Raw genomic sequence first — 21,806 nt, 5'->3', positions numbered from 1 at the left:
TCTAGTGATAATGAATTCATGGAACTGTTTATTATCATAAGTGCGTAGAATCAAAAGTCAGAATTTAATATTCTGAAATCAGGAGGACCAAGAGATGACTAATCTAACAATTATAAGGCATGGCATATGAAATTGCCAGTTGGATGACGTGGATTTTATTAACAAGTGCATCAAGTAGTAACTTGTAGTGTGTAAGTGAAGGATAGAAAAGTGCCATAGTAGTTTTAATACAGGTAGCTGTGAATCTTAGGCAACTCTCATTTTATGTGAGGAAATTTTTGAACACACTTTATCGTATTTCTTTCTCTTACATAGTCTATGTTTGTATCTTGCTTTGCGGCCTCTTAGCCTCTTTCTGCTACCCAGCTGTGAGCCCAGTTCTTTTATCAGGTGGCCAGCTGTGTTGTTCTTGGGCAGTAAAACCTTTTGATTTTAGGACTAGAGCTACCCATGGGCTTAAACTGTGCTGCCTGGGAGAAAAGTAAAGATGGGGAAGGAGCTCTGACTTTGTTGTGCTAGGGCAGGTTTCCTGTGTCAAGAAAATACAAGGAACCCGCTCCATAGGGTCTTTCTCCCACCTTCTTTCAGCAGGGATACAGATTTAAGTTGGCTCACCAAAAGGTGCCAGAAACTCTTCAAAGGCTTGGTTCTGAAGGCTTGGGAATTTGATTTGCAAAGGAGGGTAAATTGGATTCCTTGGAAGGGGAGAGAGGGCTAAGAGCAGCGCTTTGTGACATTCTGACAAAAGCTGATGGAGAGAAAAATAAAAGACTGAAGAGTAAATGGTTAATGGGGTAATTTGCAACATGAGCTTGCCAAAAACAGATGGTGCTAGAATGACTTGCTTACTGATCTTTTCTTACACTATATCTGATGTCTGTTTCCCATCAGAACTGAGTACACATTTTCTGCCACTTGGGAAATACGTAGTTAAGCTAGAGAAGATGGATGTTCTTGCAAGAATGGAGTTGGATGAGGACCTGGTCAAAGGAGAATTCTCAGTTTGTCTTTTTGAAGATAAAATTAGTGGAAAGGAAGGATGTGACTAATAACGTTCCACAAGAGGAACTCTTTGGGCCACTTGAAAAATATTTTTTCAATATATTTTCTTGGCGCAAGACCCACAGATATGCCGAGGAAACTTCTGGATACAGTGATATGAGGAAACAGTTGCTGAACAGAAAAAGATAAATCCTGTGTAAAAGGAATTGCCCAGTTTTGAAGATGAGTTGAGCTAATAGCACAATTCATGGTTGGTTACAAATTACAGATCTTTGGCTGAAAATAAGAGTGAGGAAAAACCTGAGTGACCTTATCTTAGGAATCATATTTTAGAATCAGATACATATCTTAGAAATACAATCAAGTGTTTCAGAGCCTCATCTTATACCAAGCAAAACTGTGAGTGTTAGGCATGGTTAGGATTTTAGACAAGGAGCTGTACACAACTGTAACTCTGCGCTCAGGAAAGACTCTTTCCAGACCTCTTCTGAACTAATTTGTCTGAATTTTCAAGACATTAAGAAGCTTGTTGTACAAAGAATGGATATTGTGTTTCCTTTCCATGAGAGAGGCTGCTAAGTTATACAGCTACAATTTCTAAATGGAGGCTACTAGTGAATCCTAGCAAGAGTTAGTAATTTGGTAAAAGATTTCCCAGCGTTTTTTCAAAGGCAAGATCAAGTGTCTGATAGCTTTTGGGGAGGTAGCATCTGATCATGGAGGGAGTGGTGACCAAAAGTAGCACATTAGTGGCATGTTTTCACACAGCAGGCTTTGCTTTTAGGTCTCACTAGCCAGCTGTGATGTGTTTGGTTTGTGTTCAGGATCTTTGTGTTATCTAATGCTCTTCAGTTTTCTCTTGAAAAGTTGAAACCGATCACAACATTAGAGTGGCTCTCAACTCATGATTGCACTTCTCTGGTTTCTGAACAAGCACATCAAAATTGTGCATTTCTTTAAGATTGAAGGTGAAATTCTTGTCTAGTTCGTGTCATTCTTTGTTGCACCTTGACAAGAATCTGAAGCTAATGCTGAACATAGCAGCCTACTTCAGTGTGATCTAATTTGTGTCCTGTTCTGCTTGGGATCCTGTCCTGAGCATCTGGGAATTCAAGAATTACTGTCTCAGTCCAGAGTCTTTTTTTCTCTGAACTGTGTCAGTGATGCACGTCGCTGCTTTTCCCTGTCTGCAGTAGGGTTCAGGCTGCTTTTGTAAAATCAGACCGAACTTATGCAAATGTCTTCAGCCAGTCATGTGATCTTGGAAGTATTGGTTTCACAGATGAGGTAACCATTTGGTATGCAAATGATATTAATTTGCATTTATGAATAATCGGGAACTAATTATGGGGTGGTTCAAAATCCCTAAAGTGTTTGTCACCTTTGGACTGCAGTGTATCTTGTCATTCTAATTGAAACTGCTGTTGAAGTCCTCCTTGAAGCTGAACCGCTCCAACAGTCTATTGCAAACTGTTGTTCTTAACTATCATGAGAACCTTCCTTGTATTTCTTACCTTAGGTCTGCACTTCTTTTGCTGGTGACCTTCTGTCACCATTTTTCCCTTTCAGCATTTGTCGTGGCCATTTCTTTTTATGAGGGCTGCTCCTAAAGTAACGCCTCCTATTTTATGATTTTGACCCACGACATCAGAGACGGATGTTGATGGTATGGCAGTAGGGGCTGAACCTTCTCACCAGTATTGCCATGCCATTTCGTTGCTGTGTGATGGATGGCAGTAAAGGGGCAGCGTGGCAGAATGGCATCTGACATGGGAGTGTGGATGAAACAAAGGTGCATCACTGAATTCCTCCATGCAGAAAAAATAGCATCCATTGACATTCGTTGATGCTTGGTGAGCATTTTGGAGACCAAACAGTGGCTGTGAGCACAGTGAGGCAGTGAGTGGTGCATTTCAGCAGTGGCAACAGTGGGTCACCTCCATTGGTACAGATTTTTATGAGCACAACACACAGGCACTTGTTCATCACTTGCAAATATGCTCAGCTAGTGGTGATGCCTCCATTGAAAAATACTAGCTGAGAATTTATCAAGTAATATTGTGTGCTTTGTATCTTTTGTACATTACATTTGAAGCAACCTATGTAGCTTACACTCTAATTGAATGACTGGACTCTGGCAGCTTGGTCTTTTTCTTTCTATGCTTTGAGGGATAATCAGAATCAGTGAGATTAATGGCACACTGTATGGTCTGCTCTGCTGAGTTTTTTTTGTGTTTGGGTTTGTTTTTTTTGTTTTGTTTTGTTGTTCGTTTGTTTTAAATAAGTTACTCAAATCTGTAACCATCCATTTTCTTTTCTGTTTGTTTCCTCTGTTGTTTGTTGCAGAAGGATTTATGTAAGAATTTTTTTCTGACTTCCTGGAAGTTTGATACTAAAAGCTTACTATTCTTGCTGCCATGCTAATAAACATAATGGAATAGGAGAGAACTTTATTGGTAGAAACTGCAATAATTACTCCAGTATAACCTTTGCTTCAGTCCTTAAGCCCTTTGTGGTCTCAGTGGCAGCAGTATTACTGTTCTTTGTCTCTACAGTCAGCATTTCTTTTATTCAGAGCAGACCTGTTAGAATTGTGGTAAATTATAATGATTTTAATAATAGGAGATTACTATTAAGTGTTCTAGCAGAGGTCTCAATGCACATGTAATGGGAACAACCTAAAACAGCTTGAGTAATACTATAACAATCTGTTGAACAAAAAGCTGTAATTGTCAAGTCAGTGATCAGTGGTCTGCATGTTTTACAGGCATAACTAAATAATTTAGTTAGATTTTATTGAAATTGATGTATTTAGTAAAACCTGCATTGTTTTACTCATATTTTTAATGCAGTGAATCTCCAATGGATGATGAAAACTTGATGAGTAAGTAGTGTATTACAGAATATCCAAGGAATATTTCTTTTCTTGAATGAGGTTGAAAAAAAGACAAAGATAATAGACCTGTTTCCCCTGGGGCATCACAAACCTGCACCTGGGGTCTCAGTGAATTAACAAATGCATACTGAGGAGTAGAAAGCCGCTGGGTAGAGGAAGTGCTTAAAATTCTATCAGAGATGATTTGACACAAAAGAACAGTGCTATCTGATGCTTTCTTCCATTCTCCTGCTGAAATGCAAGTTTGAATACAAAACGTTAACAGATAAAATCTCCAAAATGTAATATTGTTCACACATCTAATAATGCGTGGCCTCATTCTAAAAGGAATTACAGAAGATAAGTTGCAAACATAATTGTTTCTGTGAGCAAACCCCAAGTGTGGTGTCTTAGATTTCAGCTGTATATCTAGAATGTCACATTTGCCAAAGAGGTACGTGCAATATTCAACAGAGAAGCATCTTTTTAAAAGATGAATGCATGGTCAAGATTTATTGGAACAGTTTCTTTGCATTTTCACTGTTAGTAGGAAAAGTACCTGCTGTAACAGAGAGCAGGCAGGAGTGCCAGTATGTTTAGATCAGTAATCCACGTTGCCCAGCAAAGGCCAGTGGAGGGCTGTTGTAGTTGGATAGACTTTGATGCTTCATTAACCCCAGAGAGTTTTGTTTTCTGCTGGTACTTTTTCTGGGAATTGTTTTCACTTTGAGAATTAGTCTTCTGCAAAGTAGAGTCATTAATCCACGTGTTTTTGGTGCCAGTTTGAGACTTCCCTGTCTGGTCTGGCTTAGGTGCTAGATGTCTGTTCCAGTTGGCTCCCCACTACACACCCAGCTCTGCTGGGGGAACTTGCTCACTGAAGGCTGGTTGAGCTGCCACTTGGTTCAGGGGAAGGGCTGTGAGCTGCTGGGTCTTTTAGAGGCTGTGCTTTTCCATGTTGTTAAACACAATCAGCAAACGGAGTTTTCATGGGCTCCCATCACTGGGATAAAGCCCACTTTGCCTTGGCGGAGGCAGCGGTGCCTTTTTAGCGAATCACCCTGGCTGCTGGCAGCAATGATCCGTGGATGAGGAGGCGTGCAGCCTGCACTGCTGCTGCTGAGGTGTACCAACATCCTTCCTTGTAAGGCCAAGAACCCCAGAGAGAAGGGCAGACCTGGCGCTGGAGATCACAGGCTCACTGCTCTGCTCTTGGTTCGCAGTGCCTGTGAAAGAAGTGATAGCAGTTGGGCCTGTTGAGGATCACACCCAGTGTGGTCATGCAGTTCATAGTTCATATATATGATTTTTGTCTTTCACTTTCTGCCATGTTGAAGGCAAGGTGTTGCTGTGTAGTAGTGGTTCGTTTGGGGGAGTTGTAGTTTTTTGTTCTCTCTTCAGTGACAGCTCCCTAGATCAGAAATGAAATGGGAATTATCTCCCTGAACTTGTCTGTCACATTTAATCTGCTGTTTCTTCCTGGCTATCTTTGCCTCTTATCTCTTTGCTCCTAGTCACACTACTCTTCTTCCACTAACAATTTATTTTTGATAAAATGTTTCAAGCAGGTGAATGCTTTTCAGCAGAATGAGGACAGTTGCAGGAGGAAGAATGCTTGCGAGAAAACAAGAATGCTTGGTTCAGGTTATTTTCTTTTTTCCTAGATTTGCACCACTGTAGAATTAAAGGAATTGATAACCATAACTTATCAGCAAAAACACATTGCACGACTGAAAAGTAAACATGGAAAAATGAAGAAAATACTTCTCTTTGTTTCTTTTTTAAATGCGCTTAGGAATATAATTAATTTCAACATTTTGCATAAAAACTAGTTTTGAAAGGATAAGATTTATCCTAAAAACTCTTACATAGATGTATTAAACTTTCTTGCACTTAAAACAAATTTCTTTCTTTCTTTCTTTCTTTCTTTTTTTTTTTTTTTTGCTTTCTTCCTTTATTTTTAGCAGTGATGTGAGAAGTACAAACCTGAGGTCAGAGGTGGGTTTTGCAGTGTCCCTTAAGCAGCCCGAGACAATCTCTTTTCAGGAGACTTTCCTAAGACCCGTAATCTTGTTAGCAGACAAATTGTGTCTGGGAATTTCCAGGGTGTGAACTACACTCCTGAATGTGAAACTGCTAATAGGTTTGTCAGTGCAATGATAGTTTACAAGAAAAAGCCCAGACTGGTCAATATATTGCACTTCAATCTTTTAAATGGAAAGCCTGAAGAAAAGCTGCCTAAGATACTGACAAGTGAAGCAAGGATGTTCTTGCAGTCTTGAGGACTTTTAGGAGAGGTGATCACAAAACAGCTCATATGGATCACAGATGTAAAAGTAACACGTCATTATTTCTAGACATCCAGTGCTAGATGTGAGTTGAAAGGCATCCTGTGTGATAAATCAATTATTTACCTCCTTTATTTGTAGGAAGAGTCCTGAGTTATGAACAGAGTGGCGTAAGGAGAATGGGAAAAAGAGTATAAAGATAAAAACTAGTTCAGTTCTGAAATTCCTTTCCTTAATCTTTATTTCAATATTTGAGTGAAAACCAAACAACAGGAACAAAAAAACAGCCTTGATACCTAAATCAGTATATTTAGAATGTGCGCATATAAAACCTAAACAGATGAGAAAACTTGAAGAAAAAGCTCACCTCGAATCAAAGGGAATTCGCTTCAGAGTCTATTTTGGTTTGTTAGGGCAGATCGTTGGTGTGCTGGGGGCGCAAACTGATGCACTTGAGGTATGCATTAGCTGGTCCTGCCATATGGCCTGTCACGTCTTACTAGTTAATGTAACCATCTGTCACCTCTTGGTGATTTGCATTCACTTTCAGCACTTAGGTTAGAGGCATTTTCTTTGGTATTTTTCTTTTTATCAAGTTGTGCTGCCATAACCCTGTTTTCTGAGTTTATTTCTTGATGTAGAACCAGTAGCATTTGTTGTAGATCATACTGTTCTTTTCTGATGGTATAAGGAGAAGATGCATGTTATCAGACAAGCACTTTGGAGAGGTCTCTGCATACATTTCTGGCAGAAAAGGTCAGTATTTTACCAAAATTCTTGTTGCAGATGTTTGATTTCTTTTCCCTCCTCTTCCATCAGTGCTCTAATTTTGCACCTGGCTTCACATTACTTTCTTTACAAGTAAACCAAGACAGTTTAGTGGCTATAAAATATCTCCTTATGTATGAGTTCAGATCAGTAATCCTACTGTTTATATCCTCTTTCTCCCATGTTGCATTTTTGTAGTGAAGCTATACCTGACTTCTCTTCTTTCTATCCTCTCAAAAGCACGCAAAAAACATGCTGTGCTTCTCTAGTAGTTTCTGTGCCTGTAGTCTTATTGCTGTCTTGTTACAGTGTTACCATTGTGTGGGTGGCTCTTTGTGTTTTTTGACTTGTAATCTAAGAAAAACTCATCACAAATTACATGAGCGATGTTGTCATTAAGCTTGAAATGAAAAATCTATACGGGCAGTTGTGGGTGGTCAATCCTGTTAAGAAATCACATCTCCTGAGTGCGCTGCATTGTAGTGCATTCCAAATCCGAGCTTGATACTTGGAGCCTGATGTAGCCAGAGATAAAATGTGTTGAAATGAGTGCAGTTGTAATCAAGTTAGGTTAACCAGTGTAAACACATTACTGGTAATTGTTTCTTATTGTAATATAATGGACATTGAATTTTACTCTCAACTTGCATCTCATTATTGATATTCCTCTATCACAGACATAAGGAAGCTGCTTTAACAGGGCCATTGATGACTGTTTTGTGATGGAAGATTTTAAAATGAGGGGCTAAATAGTTTATCCAGTCAAATCTGGACAGTTTTCTTCATGCTGAGGCTGCCACTTGTGTATTTCATAATTCTAATGAGCTCTGAATTCCGGGAAACAAGGGCAACCCTATCTGCTCTTGCACTTACAGCTGCTCAGAGTACCATGGATTCATAGGGCTCTGTAGAGCTTGAGCAAGACAGGGTTGTTCTTAAAGGCTGTGTCATGGTTTTGTGATTTTTGGTTCTTGGTATTCCACATCATAACATCATGTGGGGCACTAACTGTTAAACTCCCAGTGCCCCACATGATGCTATGATGTGGAATACCGAGAACCAGAAATCACAAAACTATGACAGGCTGTCACAAAGGGCACAAATAAAAACCATTCTAAGACATATATAATTGCCTGTGTATCCATTAATTTGAATAGCTTTAATACTCTAGCTTACTAAAATGAAAAATGCTGCAGTGGAGCAGTTTACTATGTTGATATAAACTGTTGGATTACCAGTGTCATTTAAATGTGTCTACTGTATTTACTTCCATGACAGCTTACAGAAGGTCTGAAAAAGGAATTGGGGATTCTTTTGTGTATTTTTCTCATGTTACATTTGTCTGTTTACAGTAGTTTTTTTCTACTGGAAAACGAGACTTTGTTCAAAATAAAGAGCCCCAAAAATATTTTCCTAGGACTCAACCATTTTTCCATACCACTGAATAACATGGAAATCTTCATCTAGTAGGGCTTTTCTTAAAAATAAAAAACAGAGATTCCCTTTAGTCTCCAGGAGGTAGGATTGCACTACCTCCTGGTTTCTGTTACCCCCCCTTAGATGCAGGAAGAGAGCAAAGCCTCTAGGAATGTGGTATATTCATGCAGTGAAAATTCTAAAAAACACCTGGCTGGTTCTAGATTTTCTGTAGCCATAATCAGATGCACCTGTCTGGGGGCTCACATTTTTCCTCTCCTGGAGCCTGACCACTGTTTGTTTTTGTGAGCTCCACAGAGATGCAAAAGAGTGGCATTCCGTTTTCAGTCAGTCTTATTTTAGACACTTTAGAGAACAGAGAAGAATCTCTGTATCTTTGTTCTTACAGTTAATTATTTTCTGTTTTAAAACAAATGTACCGTTTGGATTTTTTTCAGCCTATCGTGTTTGCTTTCTTTCTGTTTTTCTTTTGTAGCTATTGTAGAGCCATTTAGTCTTCTCCATACATTCTGCTGTCATGCACCTCCAACACTGCAATCAAATAATTTCTCAACCTTTTTTTAAACTAAAGATTACACCGTTTGATAACTTAGGAATTAACTGTAGTTCCTTCAGCACTTAAATAAATTTTCTTCTTCTCAGTACTTTTTTTTTTTTTTTTTAAACTAGAAGGGAGAAAAAGAACTTTCTTCAGAAATGTGCTTACAAGAATTTTGTATATACTCTCTCATTAAATGCATCATTTACAATTAACAGCTTGGCGAACTGTAGATTTAGTAATTAGTTGTCCTTGGATTTTTGTATGTATTGAATGGACTTGATGCCCTGTAGTCTCACAAGACCAATATGGTGTTACTGGTTGGTGTGGGCTGGTCAGGGAAGAGGGAATTAACCTGTTTGCAGATATAAGAAAGATATGCATGGACTTGGTGCACATTACTGCTGTGGTTTCAAGAAACTTACAGTGACAGATTGAAGGCATGGTGGCTGGTAAGAACATGGCTTGGGCAACTACAGTTTGAAGTATGCAGTGCCTTCATGATAGCTTCAGGTTCAGGGAAGCAATTTCTCTGAGTAGTGAGCCTCCTTGTCTGTGAGAATACTAATGGGCCTGGTAATTCCATGTTTATTACTTCCTGGTAGTATATTGATCACTGCTTTTTCCATTCTGACCTTGTTGCTGCTCAGGATCTCGCAAGCTTTAGACTGCATTAATGCAGATTGTTTGCTGCAAACAATACAGATCAGCTGACAGCATCAGGCTGTAATGGATGTAGCCATTTGCTGCTAACCTAGAGGTGCAGGCAGGAGTCATGCTATCCCTGTCCTTCTCTCACTGGCATTAATTTTCCTGAGTTCACAGCCTTGGTTTTGATCAATTATTCTAACCCTCTTTTCAATGTCTTCCATAATAACAGCACATGATGGAGAAGGGCTGAGCGTAGAGATGAAATGGGATGCAGTTGTCTGAAAGCCGTTATGCAGCCCTTCATTTTCTTGGATATAAAAACCTACAAATCTACAGTTAATTTCAGCTGTAAATTGTGTGTTAGCTCTTCTGAAGTTATCAATCTGATCTTTGGCATTAGCAGCAGATGTCACACCTCTCTTCCAATAGCTTTTGGTTGGTGTAGTGGAAATGACCCAGTGATTGAGCACCTGATGGGAAGGCAGGGCCAACCCAGGAGAGCTCAGCTGTATGCAGTGTATCTGAGTGACCAGAAGTGGTGGAGCCAGGATCCACCTCTTCCCAGACCTCATTTAAGTGTCAGCAGTAGAGACAAGGGTATCTTGTTGGAGGTTCCTGTGTACTTGAAGTCTTCTAGATGTAAGCAGCTTCTTTTCTTTATGTCTGTGCTAGAGTTTGTTGTGTTTGAGTAAGTCTCACTTGTGGTAGTCTAGGACTTTGCTATTCTGCTGTCATTATTGTTGTGCTTTCCATCATGTTACAGCATTATCATTAGTTATTGTAATACTTAAAACATGAAGTAAAATCTGTTGCTTTTAAGTGTAGATGCATAAATAAATGTGTAAGTATCTAAGTATTATAATATCAATAAATAATAGAGATCAATAGAAATTTTACTTGAAGACAAAACTATCTCAGCTTTTGAAACAGTAGCTTAAAAAAACACTGAAAGTGATCTTGATTTTTCATCTTTTTATCTATTTATTTACAAAATTTAAGACCTTTGAAGGGTGCTAGTATTTTGTGTTTAAGTATTGATGTCTTACTGTTTGGAAATTGTGTGTTAAAATTGGTTAGCAAATCCTATGGGAAAGTATCAGATTTTGCTTGTAATTAAATATTTTTAATGGACTTACCTTAAAAAGTATGTATTTATTTACAGAGTAGGTTTTGTCATTGTCCATGAATTGTTTAACACAAAAATTACATATACACATCCAGAGTAAGACGTATCTTCTTTGAAGGTGATAAGCAGTATGTTTAAGGAAGAATCCATGACATTGTCTAATAAGGTGATAGAAGTAACCATTTCAGTAACAGTCTCATGATACAAAAGGAGGAATACTAGAATGGTTCATGTTCTGTTAGCTTTCATTTCTGGGATTTAACGGTGGCTATGTTTGTGAAATAAAAGTACTTCAATTATCTGTTGAAAGCTTTGTCATCTTGAAATGTCTTGGGGAGGATGGATGAGTAGTAACGAATTTCTTTTGCTGTTTATTCCCTCTTCTTTGTCTTGTTTGTTTGATCTGTAATATAGTTTCTCCAGTGATACATATCTTTATTATTCAGTCCAACAGCATTCCAGCCCTAATAGTATGTGTGGTAATCAAATATACCACTGTGGTGTTTGTTTTTATTAATGAACTGTACTTGACACTTGCATATTTAGTACAATTGTAGAGTAAGAATTAAAGCTACCTCACTAGAAGAGTAGCATAATGAGAGCTTGTTAATGTTTACATTATACTGCCATAGAGCTCAACGGGAAAAAATTATTTCTGTTCACTGGGAGCAGAGTTCCAAGGAAAATCTATTGCTCCAAAGAGCATTATTACTTTGTAAATGGAGAGAAGGCTTGCTCTACTTCTAGAAGGGAGGTATAGTTCTCTATTCTGTATCAAGTCTGTTCTATTGATACATTGTTGAACCACTGAAGCATTGTGCTCGTTTTTTTCCTATCGATTTTCAGAAAATACAGACTGAACCAGATATGCAGTAAATACAGCTGATGCAAAAAACTTGAATATATACCCTATTGGCTGTATTTTAAACCACTCCGAAGGATGGTATGCTTTGGTGGGGCTGTTCTGAAAATCAGTCACCATATGATGCAGTACCTATTGTGGCCTTCCAGAACTTGAAGGGAGCTCTATGAGCGAGAGGGAGACTGACTTTTTACAAGGGCAAATAATAATAGAACAAGGAGGAATTGTTTAAATCTGGAAGAAGGAAGATGAGATTAGATACTGGGAGGAAATTTTTTTTTCTTTTTTACTCAGGGAGTGATGAGGGGCTGGCACAGCTGCCCATACAAGCTGTGGTGCCCCCTACCTGGAGATGCTCAAGACCAGGTTGAATGGGACCCTGGGCAGCCTGAGCTGGTGACTGGCAGCCCTGCCCATGGCACAGAGTTGGGGCCGAGTAGCCTTTGAGGTCTTTTCCAATCCAGGCCTTTCTTGCTGTTCTTGGATGCAGGGCTAAAGGAGTGTTTGAAAATGTGGATCATGAAGAACATACTCCTTGAAGAGTAATATCAACTTTCTGGATAATCCAGTAGTTCTAGGTAAAATGTGTCTTTGAGATCCTTTCCAATAAGGGGAACAAGAAGAAATTTGCAGTAGTGTGCTAATGGCAATTCAGTCTAAAAAATGTTCGATGGGAAAAAAATGCAAATAGGATATTCCACTTAACACATGCATGTATGTTGAAAACTTTCAAAGAAAACCTGAATGTGGCACAAACTGATTAAAAAGAAGGAAATGGAAGAAACTCTTTTCCTCCAGGCAATTTTAATGAGATTTAACTAATTCTGTGCATCTCTTTTCATTTCTATCCTGTACTGGTACTGTGTATCACTTTATGTATTTGCTTTGGATTTTCTTACTATTTAGTGTGTCTGCAACAAAACTGTAAATGCAATGAATGTGGTAGAGAATTCCAGCAGGCATAGCTAGACAGCTTGTAGGGACAGCCCAAGCTGAGTTAGTAGAATCCTGCATCCAGGATTTTAATCTCACAGGAGTATCAGCAGGGGATGTGGTAGTTAAATCTCTGATTGCGTTTCTACACATTTAAATAGCACCTTATCACGTAGTGGTGTAAGACCCTGCTTTGTCAAGTGTTACTTGCGTAGTTGTCTGCCTTTTTGCCTTCCTCATGACTATCTTTGGGAGTCTTGAAAATAGTAAGTCAAGTAAGAGTAATTATCACAGCTAGAAATGTATACAAGTCTCTTTTTAATGTCATGGTAGAAAATAATATTCTAATAGTACCAAAAAAAAATTTTGTGCGGTTCCATTTGATGTTGTATCCTTGCAGTATTGTTTCCAGATGGTATGTTTAATTTATTCATCTTTAGAGGATTTAAGTTGTAGAAAGTCATAGCAGTAGGTTGTTTGTTTGTTTTTTTTTTAAATCGTAGAGGGCAAAAATATTGGTAAGACTCAACTATTCTGGTGTACATCCAGTGAAGCAGCAAACAGATCAGCCTTCGTGCAACTACATCTATTCATCATCTTTAAGTTACTTCATGATTAGATTAAGATATGGGCATAATACATGAAGCCAGTTCTGACCCTGATTCTTGTTCTTCTCCCCCTTCGTGATTGTTCTGTGGTCATATTTGGGCTCAGGGCCTGCCTGGATCTCACGGCTTCTCCCCTTCTCCATGCCTATGGGAGATTTTTTTTTTTTTAGTGGCCTTTCACAATATGGCTCTGAAGTGTTACTTCTTTCCAAGAAAATAGACTTTGCATTAGATGTGGGCAGCTGGATGATGGAACTGAAGTGAACAAAACTAGCTGCTGTTGTTGCACGCTGTTTGTATATTGAAAGCTTTTTGGTTGTTTTTGAACTGCAACTTTCAAGTTAACTTTATTAAATCCGTCTGTATTTATTGCTTGTTTTTCTGCTATCTTAATTGTCTCTTAAATCTATTTGCAGCTGGGTCTCGGGCATCTTACAGCAGCCAGCACAGCCACCTTGGCTCCGAGTTAAGGGCACTGCAGTCTCCAGAACATCATATAGATCCTATTTACGAAGACAGAGTTTATCAGAAGCCCCCTATGAGGAGTCTCAGCCAGAGTCAGGGGGACCCTCTGCAACCAGCACACACAGGCACATATCGCACTAGTACAGGTAGGTGATTATAACTTGCATGATTGTCTTTTATGAGCTCTGTCTTACTCTTCGCTACTAATTCTTCTCTTTCTGATGAGTTAAACAACGTGGATTGTGTGCATGTCAGTAAAACAAAATACCTGTGTAGATGCAGCTATCAACAGAACCCTAAAAGCATGCACAAAACGTAGAAATGCTTAGTGCTGTATACAGTAGCTTAAGCTAATTTGGAGAGGGGGCTTACTCATAAGGAGAGTGCTTCTATTAATCTTTTGTGTTGTCTTCAAGAAAAAAAAAATCTCTGGAGTAATTGCTATTTTTATTTGCTAGCAAAGTTTGTGTTTTGCAAAGGGACTGCAAAGTTCCTTTCTCATGAAGCTAAAGGATTGCTCATTTGACTTTCAAGTGATTCATATGTATGTGTTCTTCCTCTCTCCTGCACAGGTAAGCTTATGCATAGGATCCCAGACACAAAATTGAACTAAGGCACTGACTAAAGCTGTTAGCATCCCTGTTTTATCCATATAATGATTGCCCATGAAGTACATTGGTGTCATCCTTGCAGAATGTCCACTCAACCAAGTGAAATGTAGTTGTATGTTGAAACTCACAGAGATTCAAATCAACAGGGATATTTATGGTATTGAATACTCAAAATAATTAGAGTTTATATGTGCTACAGCCAAAATAGCCTAAAGCAGTTGTAAGAAAAACTTGCCTGAGGAGTTGCAAGTATTTCTAGTGTTTCGATCAATGCAACAAAAACAAATAGGGAAGATTCTGTCCATTCTCTTGTCACTCCTGTTTTCGTCAAGAAAAAAGTGTTGCGTTTTTGGTTTGGTTTTTTTTTTTTTGAGCTAGATAGTTTACTTTTTAAAAAACTTATTTTATTTTTGAAGTCTTCTAAGGGCAGAGTTGGCAGTTCTTGCATGTCTGAGGTTTCTGATGCTTTATGAAAGTTTTGGGTGTTCAGAGTAAGAGAAATACTTAAAGAAGTTAATCACAGAATTCTTTAGTTAACTACTTAAAGCTTTGTAGTTGTTTAAAGTACTTTAAGCCATTACTTAACAAAAGTAACTTTATGCTTTGTGAAGAGTATTTCCTTTCAGTGAAAGAAACTACAGTAGCACGTTTTGTGTAGACATATTTGTGTGTGTATATATGAAGAAAGATTGCTGTTCTTTCGTGACTGGGACCAAGACTCTGTCTAAGTCACTGGACAGTAGTGGTAGCAAATAAAGCAACTTTTACATTGAGCTTTAATCCTTGCATTCCATGTGCAGCCTCTTTTGTATGCAGTGCACTCTTTCACGATCATGCATTGAATGGATTTCTTGTTTTGCTTGCAAAATGTCCTCTGAGTCTGTGCAGAACTAGCAGGCTTTCTTGTGACTGTTGTCTTCACGGCACTTCTGTAAGTAAGGAAACCTTGTGAAACTAGATCACAATTATAGTGAATGAAACCGGATCACAGGATGTTAGTGGGTAATACATGAAAGCAGCTTTTTCAGAAGGGAAGAGCCCAAAGACATTGGTTTGGATAGCAGAAATGAACCCTGTCAATTTTGTTTTGCTGTATCTGGGACTCAGACTTCAGCTTTTCTCCAGATTTATCCTGAAGAACTGCTACATTGGTCCAGCTCTGTGTTTTGTTGACCCTCCCTCACTTTCATCTCCCCTCCCTAATAATGCTATCACTGGCAGAAACAGGGCTGGAGGCATGCCAGGCTATCCACTGCTCTGCACAGTATGGATGGTTGCTGTCAGCCTTTTGCACAACCAGCCTGAAGAGCAGTCAGTGGTCAGAGGGAATCTTGGGCTGGACACACCAGCTCTCAGGCTCCTTCTGCCACAAATGTGCATGCTTCAGATATGGAGGCTATATATCTTTTCTCAAATTAGTAGAAGAAAGTGGTAAGAATCCAACTTAAGTTTAGCATGTGTACATTCTCAGTTCTTCATTGCCTGTTTCCTATTTCAGACTGAATAGGAATTTGCTTTCACTATTGGTGTAGGAAAGAAGAGTTGTAAATTTGTGTACTCCCTGAAGATAAATGCAGATTGTTCAAATTATGTTTCTTTTGTGTGCATGAAACGCATTGGAGGGCAGGCTTAGAACTTCCTGCTTTTTTTTTTTTTTTGTAGACTGTAGTTCATTCTCTTATGTGTTACAATAGTATCTTTAATCTTAAAGATGGCACGTGGTTTTTTCACATGTGATGGAGAAAAGAGAAGGCAAATGTAGCTGAAGGACTTTGGATGAAGTCTGATTTTGTTGTTTTGTTTTTTTTTTTTTTTTTTTAATCTTCTTTCTCTACAGCTGACATTTCACACCAGAAACAAAAGTTATGCAAATTATACTTGGAAGCCATTTGCTTCTATGACTTCTCTTTTGGAAAGAGAGAACTCCTCCTGAATTTGAAGCTTCCACATTTCTGACGCAGAATGGAGATGTTTCTTCTTTCTTTTTTTAAAATAGGCATCGCCTCTCTCTTTTCTGAGCTCTGAAGTAGCTATTGCATTTGGGAATGTTTACACAACTGAGGATAAAGCCCACTCAGTTTTTCATTGCCTGAGTGAATCAACATGCAGTGAACAGAATTCTAAGATAGTCTAAGATTTCTCTGTGGTGTAAGTAACACACTGTGAATTTAGTGTGCTTGCTACATTTTTTTAGCATGTATTTTTAATTTCATGTTTCACTAATGAATGAAATGCATGACCATAGTTATACACTAAGGGCTACGTATTGCAGAAGGTACAAAGTAGTAGAAGCTTGTAGAACATCTTCTCAGCATAACATCAGATGGGGCAGGACAAATTCTTCATCACTTTGAAGTTCAAGTCATGATTGGGTGTGTTCCTGTCAAGCTTAGCTAAAAATAGTCTTGCAATCTTTACAGCAATGGCTGCATAGGCTTTCTTGGCCTGTAGTTTTATGTAGCAGTCCCTTCTGGCCTTAAAAAGGTTGTGCCTTCTCTTGTAAAAAGTAGTAGCCTAAACTTTTGCACTGCATTTCACAATAAATTTCTAAATTTACTTACTGAGTAGGAATTCATTTGTTAGCTAAATAACACTACTGATTTTTTTTTTTTTCCAAGCAGTCATCTCATTTATTTTTCTTACAAACCTAAAGGCATTGCTTTATTCATTTAAACTGTGAACTAATGGCTGTAATGGTAAACTTATTTGGTGGGATGTTTGCATGAGTGCTGCTGGAATTTGAAGCGTGTTGTTACTTAAGAGAGGAAAAAGATTTGCTTACAGCCAGCACAGGTTGCAGAATCATTATTCTCTCATGCATTGGCTTAGTTTGTGGAATTGGAGGTTAGGTCTAATATTTTAGTCTTATTTAAATCAATTGTTGGCATTTTATTCATGCTAAACATGAATCAAGTCCAAGTTTGTGAAATCTGGCTGTTTTGTAAGCATGAAATTTTTGTAGTTTTTCTGAAGAGAAGGCGATGTGTCTCAGGTACCAGGCTACTGGTTTTGACTTACAGTACAGGAACATGGCTGTGACAACAGTAGGTGCTTTGAGATCAGTTGTTATTATCCTTGTGACAACAGTGACAACACTCTGTCTGGAAATGCATAAAGGCACTTGTCCCTTTCACCAAGGGACCAATGAAAACAAGCCCTCTTCCATAAAAGGATGTGATTTCTTGGTAACATTATTAAAAGCTTTGAAAGAATGATGTTCCCAGCATTCTGGAAATAATGGGATGTAAATATGTTTACCTTGACCCTCCCCAAGCTGGGCCTGGAATTTTATCAGCTGAAAAATGTGCTGCTCTTTAAAAGCAAGACTGTTGCTGGTGAGCTGTGAATGTGTTGAGCTTAGAACATGTTGAGCATTTTGAAGAGAGTTTCTTGGTTTTCAAGGTGAGTATCATTGTCCTCAGCCTCACTCAAGTGGTAAGGAGGAGCCAGCAATTAAACAAGAATGAACCTGTCCTCCCAGCTCTATGAAGCATGTCTCCCTTGTATCAGTGCTCCCCTGATACACTACTGGAGAAAGCTGAAGTGTTGCCTTGGTGCATAGGTCGATAACTGCCTCTGCTCCTGAAGGCCACCATGAGGAATGCGTGGTGGCACAGCTTGATCACAGGAAGTCTAGCAGCTCTGTAGGGTTTATGCAGGCAGATGACATTAGCTGTGAGTGTTGGGTGCTTGGACCCAGTATTTGGAGCACTCTTGTTATTTTCAGAGGTTGAGGGAAAAATCTTGGAGGAGAGGTTGGAGTCTGTGGTGGAACAAGTTTGGCATTCCTGAGGTTAAAAAGAGGATCCCAGAATGAAATTTCTATTGTGAACAAGGTCAGGTGGTGGAAAGATAAGCAGTCAAACTTTGCATTGGCTTTGTATGGTAACTTAGCATAGGAAGCAAAGTGTTTATAAGAAGCATGGTTTCTGGGCTGGGGTGCGTGTGTGTAGCAAGGGCTCTCCTGCATTGCTTCTCCTTGCTGCTTTTGAAGCTGCCTGATGTCCCTGTGTACTGCAGCTAGGGAGCTTGCAGCCTCTCCTGTCGCCTCCTGTCCTTTAGATCAGGTCTGAGCATGCTCACACCAGCACTCTGTGGCTCCATCAGCATAGTACTTCTGAAGATCTTATATTAAAAGCTTTGATGGCATGATCTGTTTGGGCTCCTGAGTGCTGTGTTAGAGGATACTCTTCAAAGAGAAGAGGCCTATGAAATTTGTGACAGCAAATGCAAAACAGAAACATGGCTCTTTGTTGGCTGGATTTGTGTGAGGAGGGAGGCCACCACCAGGAGCAGTGTTGCCATGGTGAGTCCAAGGGGAGGTTCTTTGGAGGGAAGAGCTTTCTGCAGTTGACCTGTCCTGTGCCAGGAGGATGTCACGCTTCAGCAGCAGTAACCAGGCAGGAATGTCCTTGCTGCAAGCGCTTTCAATGATTGGTGTTTGCTTTTGGTCTTCAGTGAAGGGCACAGGGGGCAAACACAGCACACACACAAACACCAGGCATAGAGCCTGTTGCTCCTGGTGTCTGTTCTGGCACTTACCAGCAGCAGGAAAAATCCTGGATTTCATTCTGTTGTGATGCAGTACAGGAAAAGTTGTGGGAAGTAAGAAGTGTTATTGAGCTTCTGGGTGAATGCTGTGTTCTGCTTTCCTGTCTTCCTTCCCATTCCTGCCTGCTGCTTCCTTGGCTGAATGGTGGGAGCCATGATTACATCAGGCACTGTTCTTGGTTGTTTACAAAATAATCTTTATTTGAGTATTGTCTTGCTTTAGTGGTGTAGAAGCAGTGTTTGCCCTGGAGTCATCTTCTGTGATAACCTAGAGTTCTTTCTGAACAAAGAGGGATGCAGATTTGTGCCAGGGGTCAGACACGCTTTTAGATGGGAAGCAAGAAGATCCATGCTGATGCTTGCTGCTTCACACTTGCTGCTCTTGGCCCTGGCATCTGCTATCCTGGAAGTCAAGCAGGAGCTGAGGGGAAGATTTACAAGCCAAATGAGCATTCCTTTTCGTGTCAGTGAGGTAGTGGCTTTCTTGCAACATGTGGTGAAGACCAAGTGTGTATTCAGAGCCCAAAGGAAAGGCAGGAGAGGAAGAAGCAAAACCCCCCTTTTGCTGCTGTCCCAGATAGGAACAGGCCTTCAAAATTGTTTCCACTGTCTTTTGTGGCAACGCTCATTTGTTGCTTGCAAAGCATTCAGATGGCTCTGACAGCCTCTTTTTGTCTTTGTTTAACTGGCACAAGCAAAGCATGGCCATACAATTCCAGCTATTTGGTGTCTGATCGCTGCCCAAGTGTACGGCTTCCACTCACCTCCCACTTTCAGTAATAGGTCCAGGCTCCATTTGCCTCTGGTCCTTGGGGTTTCATTTTTTGTATGAGAAGGTGTTGCACTCTCAAACCATTTGAATTTTCATCTCGTTAGTAAGCAGAAGTCAAACACTATGGAGTTGGTGCTGGTAAGCTGTGCCAGCTGGCAACACATTGCTGCTCTCCTGCTGTGTCCTCTGTTGCCAGCACGGCACCTTGCCTTGCTCCAGGGCTGGTTGCTGCTCTGCAAACAGGAGGCTCTTTCTTAGTAGTATGGCAGCTGGCAGCCTGTGGGAGTCATAAATGCTCAAGATGTGCAAGTCAATTTTTTTCTGATTTCAGTTTTTACAACAAGGTCAAGGAAGAACGTTGCATGGAGAGCTTGATGCTGCAAGTATCTTACTTGCTGTATGTTTGTTTTTGTAAATGCTGGTCCAGCTTGGTCTTCCTTTGATTCCCAAATTTTTGCCACGTCTCCTAGCTCCTTTATTCTTTACAGGAGACAATGAAGAATGCATCACTTGATCCTGAGTGTGTTGTTTTCATAGGACTGTGAATATGTATCTTCACATCTAATAAAGTATTGGATGTGTTTGGTATTTTTAGAAATCGTCATTATTTCAAGGTGAAGATTTTCATTTTAATATTGTAAAGCAGTTCTCTAGTATTTGGAAAACTGTCCGTATGAAGAAAACTGATATCTGAATCAATGAAACAGTGATTTTTCTCATCTTTTAAGAATAGTTAAGCCTGCTTTATAGTAACTTTGAGGTGTCACAAATTGGTAGCTATTCTTTTGTTTTCAAAGATGAATTTGGTCTCTAATCATCTTAACTAAAGCATTTTGAGGTTTTGTCATGGTTTTTTTTTTAATTGCTTATGATGTAGTTTTTAATATTATTAAGACAATACCTAAAACACATTTGTTTTGCTTTGAGAGGTGCCTTTTCAATAGTCATTTACAATAGCTTGTAGCAAGAAGCCCCTTGGAAAGTTGTGAGTTTTAGTCCTTCAAAATTGCTGAAACTGTATGTTACCTAAATGTGCTGAAAAAATCTGAGAAATCAGCACAGAATTCTGACATTGAAATAGGACTTACATAAAAAGGATGTTGTGGAAATCCAATTTTATTGTCATGATGAATTCCATGTAGTGGGCTTTGTTCACAGGAAGTGTTTCTACAGTTGCAAGGCGACTAGCAGATGTAGTGTTGACTCCGGAAATCAAACTTGGAATTTCAGTCTCCTACGTCACCAAAGGACAGGTTTCACAGAGCAGTTGATAATGCAGTTATCCTACTGCTATCTGATTCTTTCTCAGTCTGTGTTAGTATTGCCTCTTGTCATGGAATTGGATTTTAGTTAGAAGTGTGAGGATGTAATTCCATGGTCTTTGGACTCTGTGTGAAATGAATTTTGAGATAATTAATAGGAAAATATTCTCTTTTTTTTATATGCAGTTAGGTGTTTTCAGACTCTTACAGTTAGTATTGCTGAGTACACTAGTATAGTTTTACTTTGCTTTCAGAATAATATCTGACTACTAATGGGAAGCTGCCTGTTGCATGCTATTTCCTGTATTATAAATACTTCTTCTGGAAGTAACAAGGGAACTTCAGTTTCAGAAATACTTTCTTCTTATTTGGGACTTCAAGTCCTTACTTTTCAGCTAAAAAGGAAAAGTGACAGGAAAAAAGAAACCGCTCTTATTTGTCCCATTTTCATTAAGTGCTTTGCCTGTCAAACTGCTTCTTTATTCTTTTCAGTCCTAAATTACCTTGCTTAAGTTATAAATAGCAAACGTCATGTCCTCCTGCCTAGGTTGTGTTCGTTCTTTTTTTCTGGCTGGGAGCCAGGTTGGGTTGGTTTGGTTTGTCTTCTGTTTTGTCACCAGTTGATGTGATATGCGCTGGCATACCGCGATGCCACAGCTGCAGGTTGAGAATCATGCTGGTAAATCACACAGCATGAAGTTTAGGCTGTAGGATGTAATGTTTTCAGGGAGATTAAAAAGAAAAATTATTCCTACCACTGCATTTCTATTAGTCTGGTGATGTTCTGTTAATAGACCTGTATTCCTAACTGACATCCTCTTGATAACATTGGTTTGGGAGAGAGAATTACAGGAGGCAAGCAGGGAACAAATCTTCACTACAAAGTAAATGAGCACAAAATACTATAGTGATCTGCATAGTGAGTAACAAATCACCTTATAGAAAAGCCATAATCTTATTTCATTTGACAGATCTTGAGTGTTTAGTAAAGCATTATCTGTGTTTATATTCTTGTATATTTGTTTTTGTGCTGCTTGTCTGCCAGGTAGGCTGTGTG

At 39.2% G+C, this 21,806-nt stretch overlaps 1 protein-coding gene across 3 annotated transcripts in view; it reads left to right on the top strand.

Annotated features, from left to right (window-relative positions):
- CTNND2 (catenin delta 2) overlaps positions 1 to 21,806 on the top strand; it is a 507,709-nt gene that overhangs the window by 252,381 nt on the left and 233,522 nt on the right. For all 3 annotated transcript variants that reach the window (XM_042838959.1, XM_042838975.1, XM_042838967.1), the window contains exon 7: positions 13,505 to 13,699. In XM_042838959.1, coding sequence (XP_042694893.1) covers positions 13,505 to 13,699 — 195 coding nt within the window. The remainder of the gene's footprint in view (positions 1 to 13,504; positions 13,700 to 21,806) is intronic.

This window comes from Centrocercus urophasianus, unplaced genomic scaffold (assembly GCF_019232065.1).
Source record: "Centrocercus urophasianus isolate 14NV4802_14NV808 unplaced genomic scaffold, USGS_Curo_1.0 seq_11, whole genome shotgun sequence".
NCBI lineage: Eukaryota > Metazoa > Chordata > Aves > Galliformes > Phasianidae > Centrocercus > Centrocercus urophasianus.
This window is presented reverse-complemented; position numbering and strand designations above follow the sequence as displayed.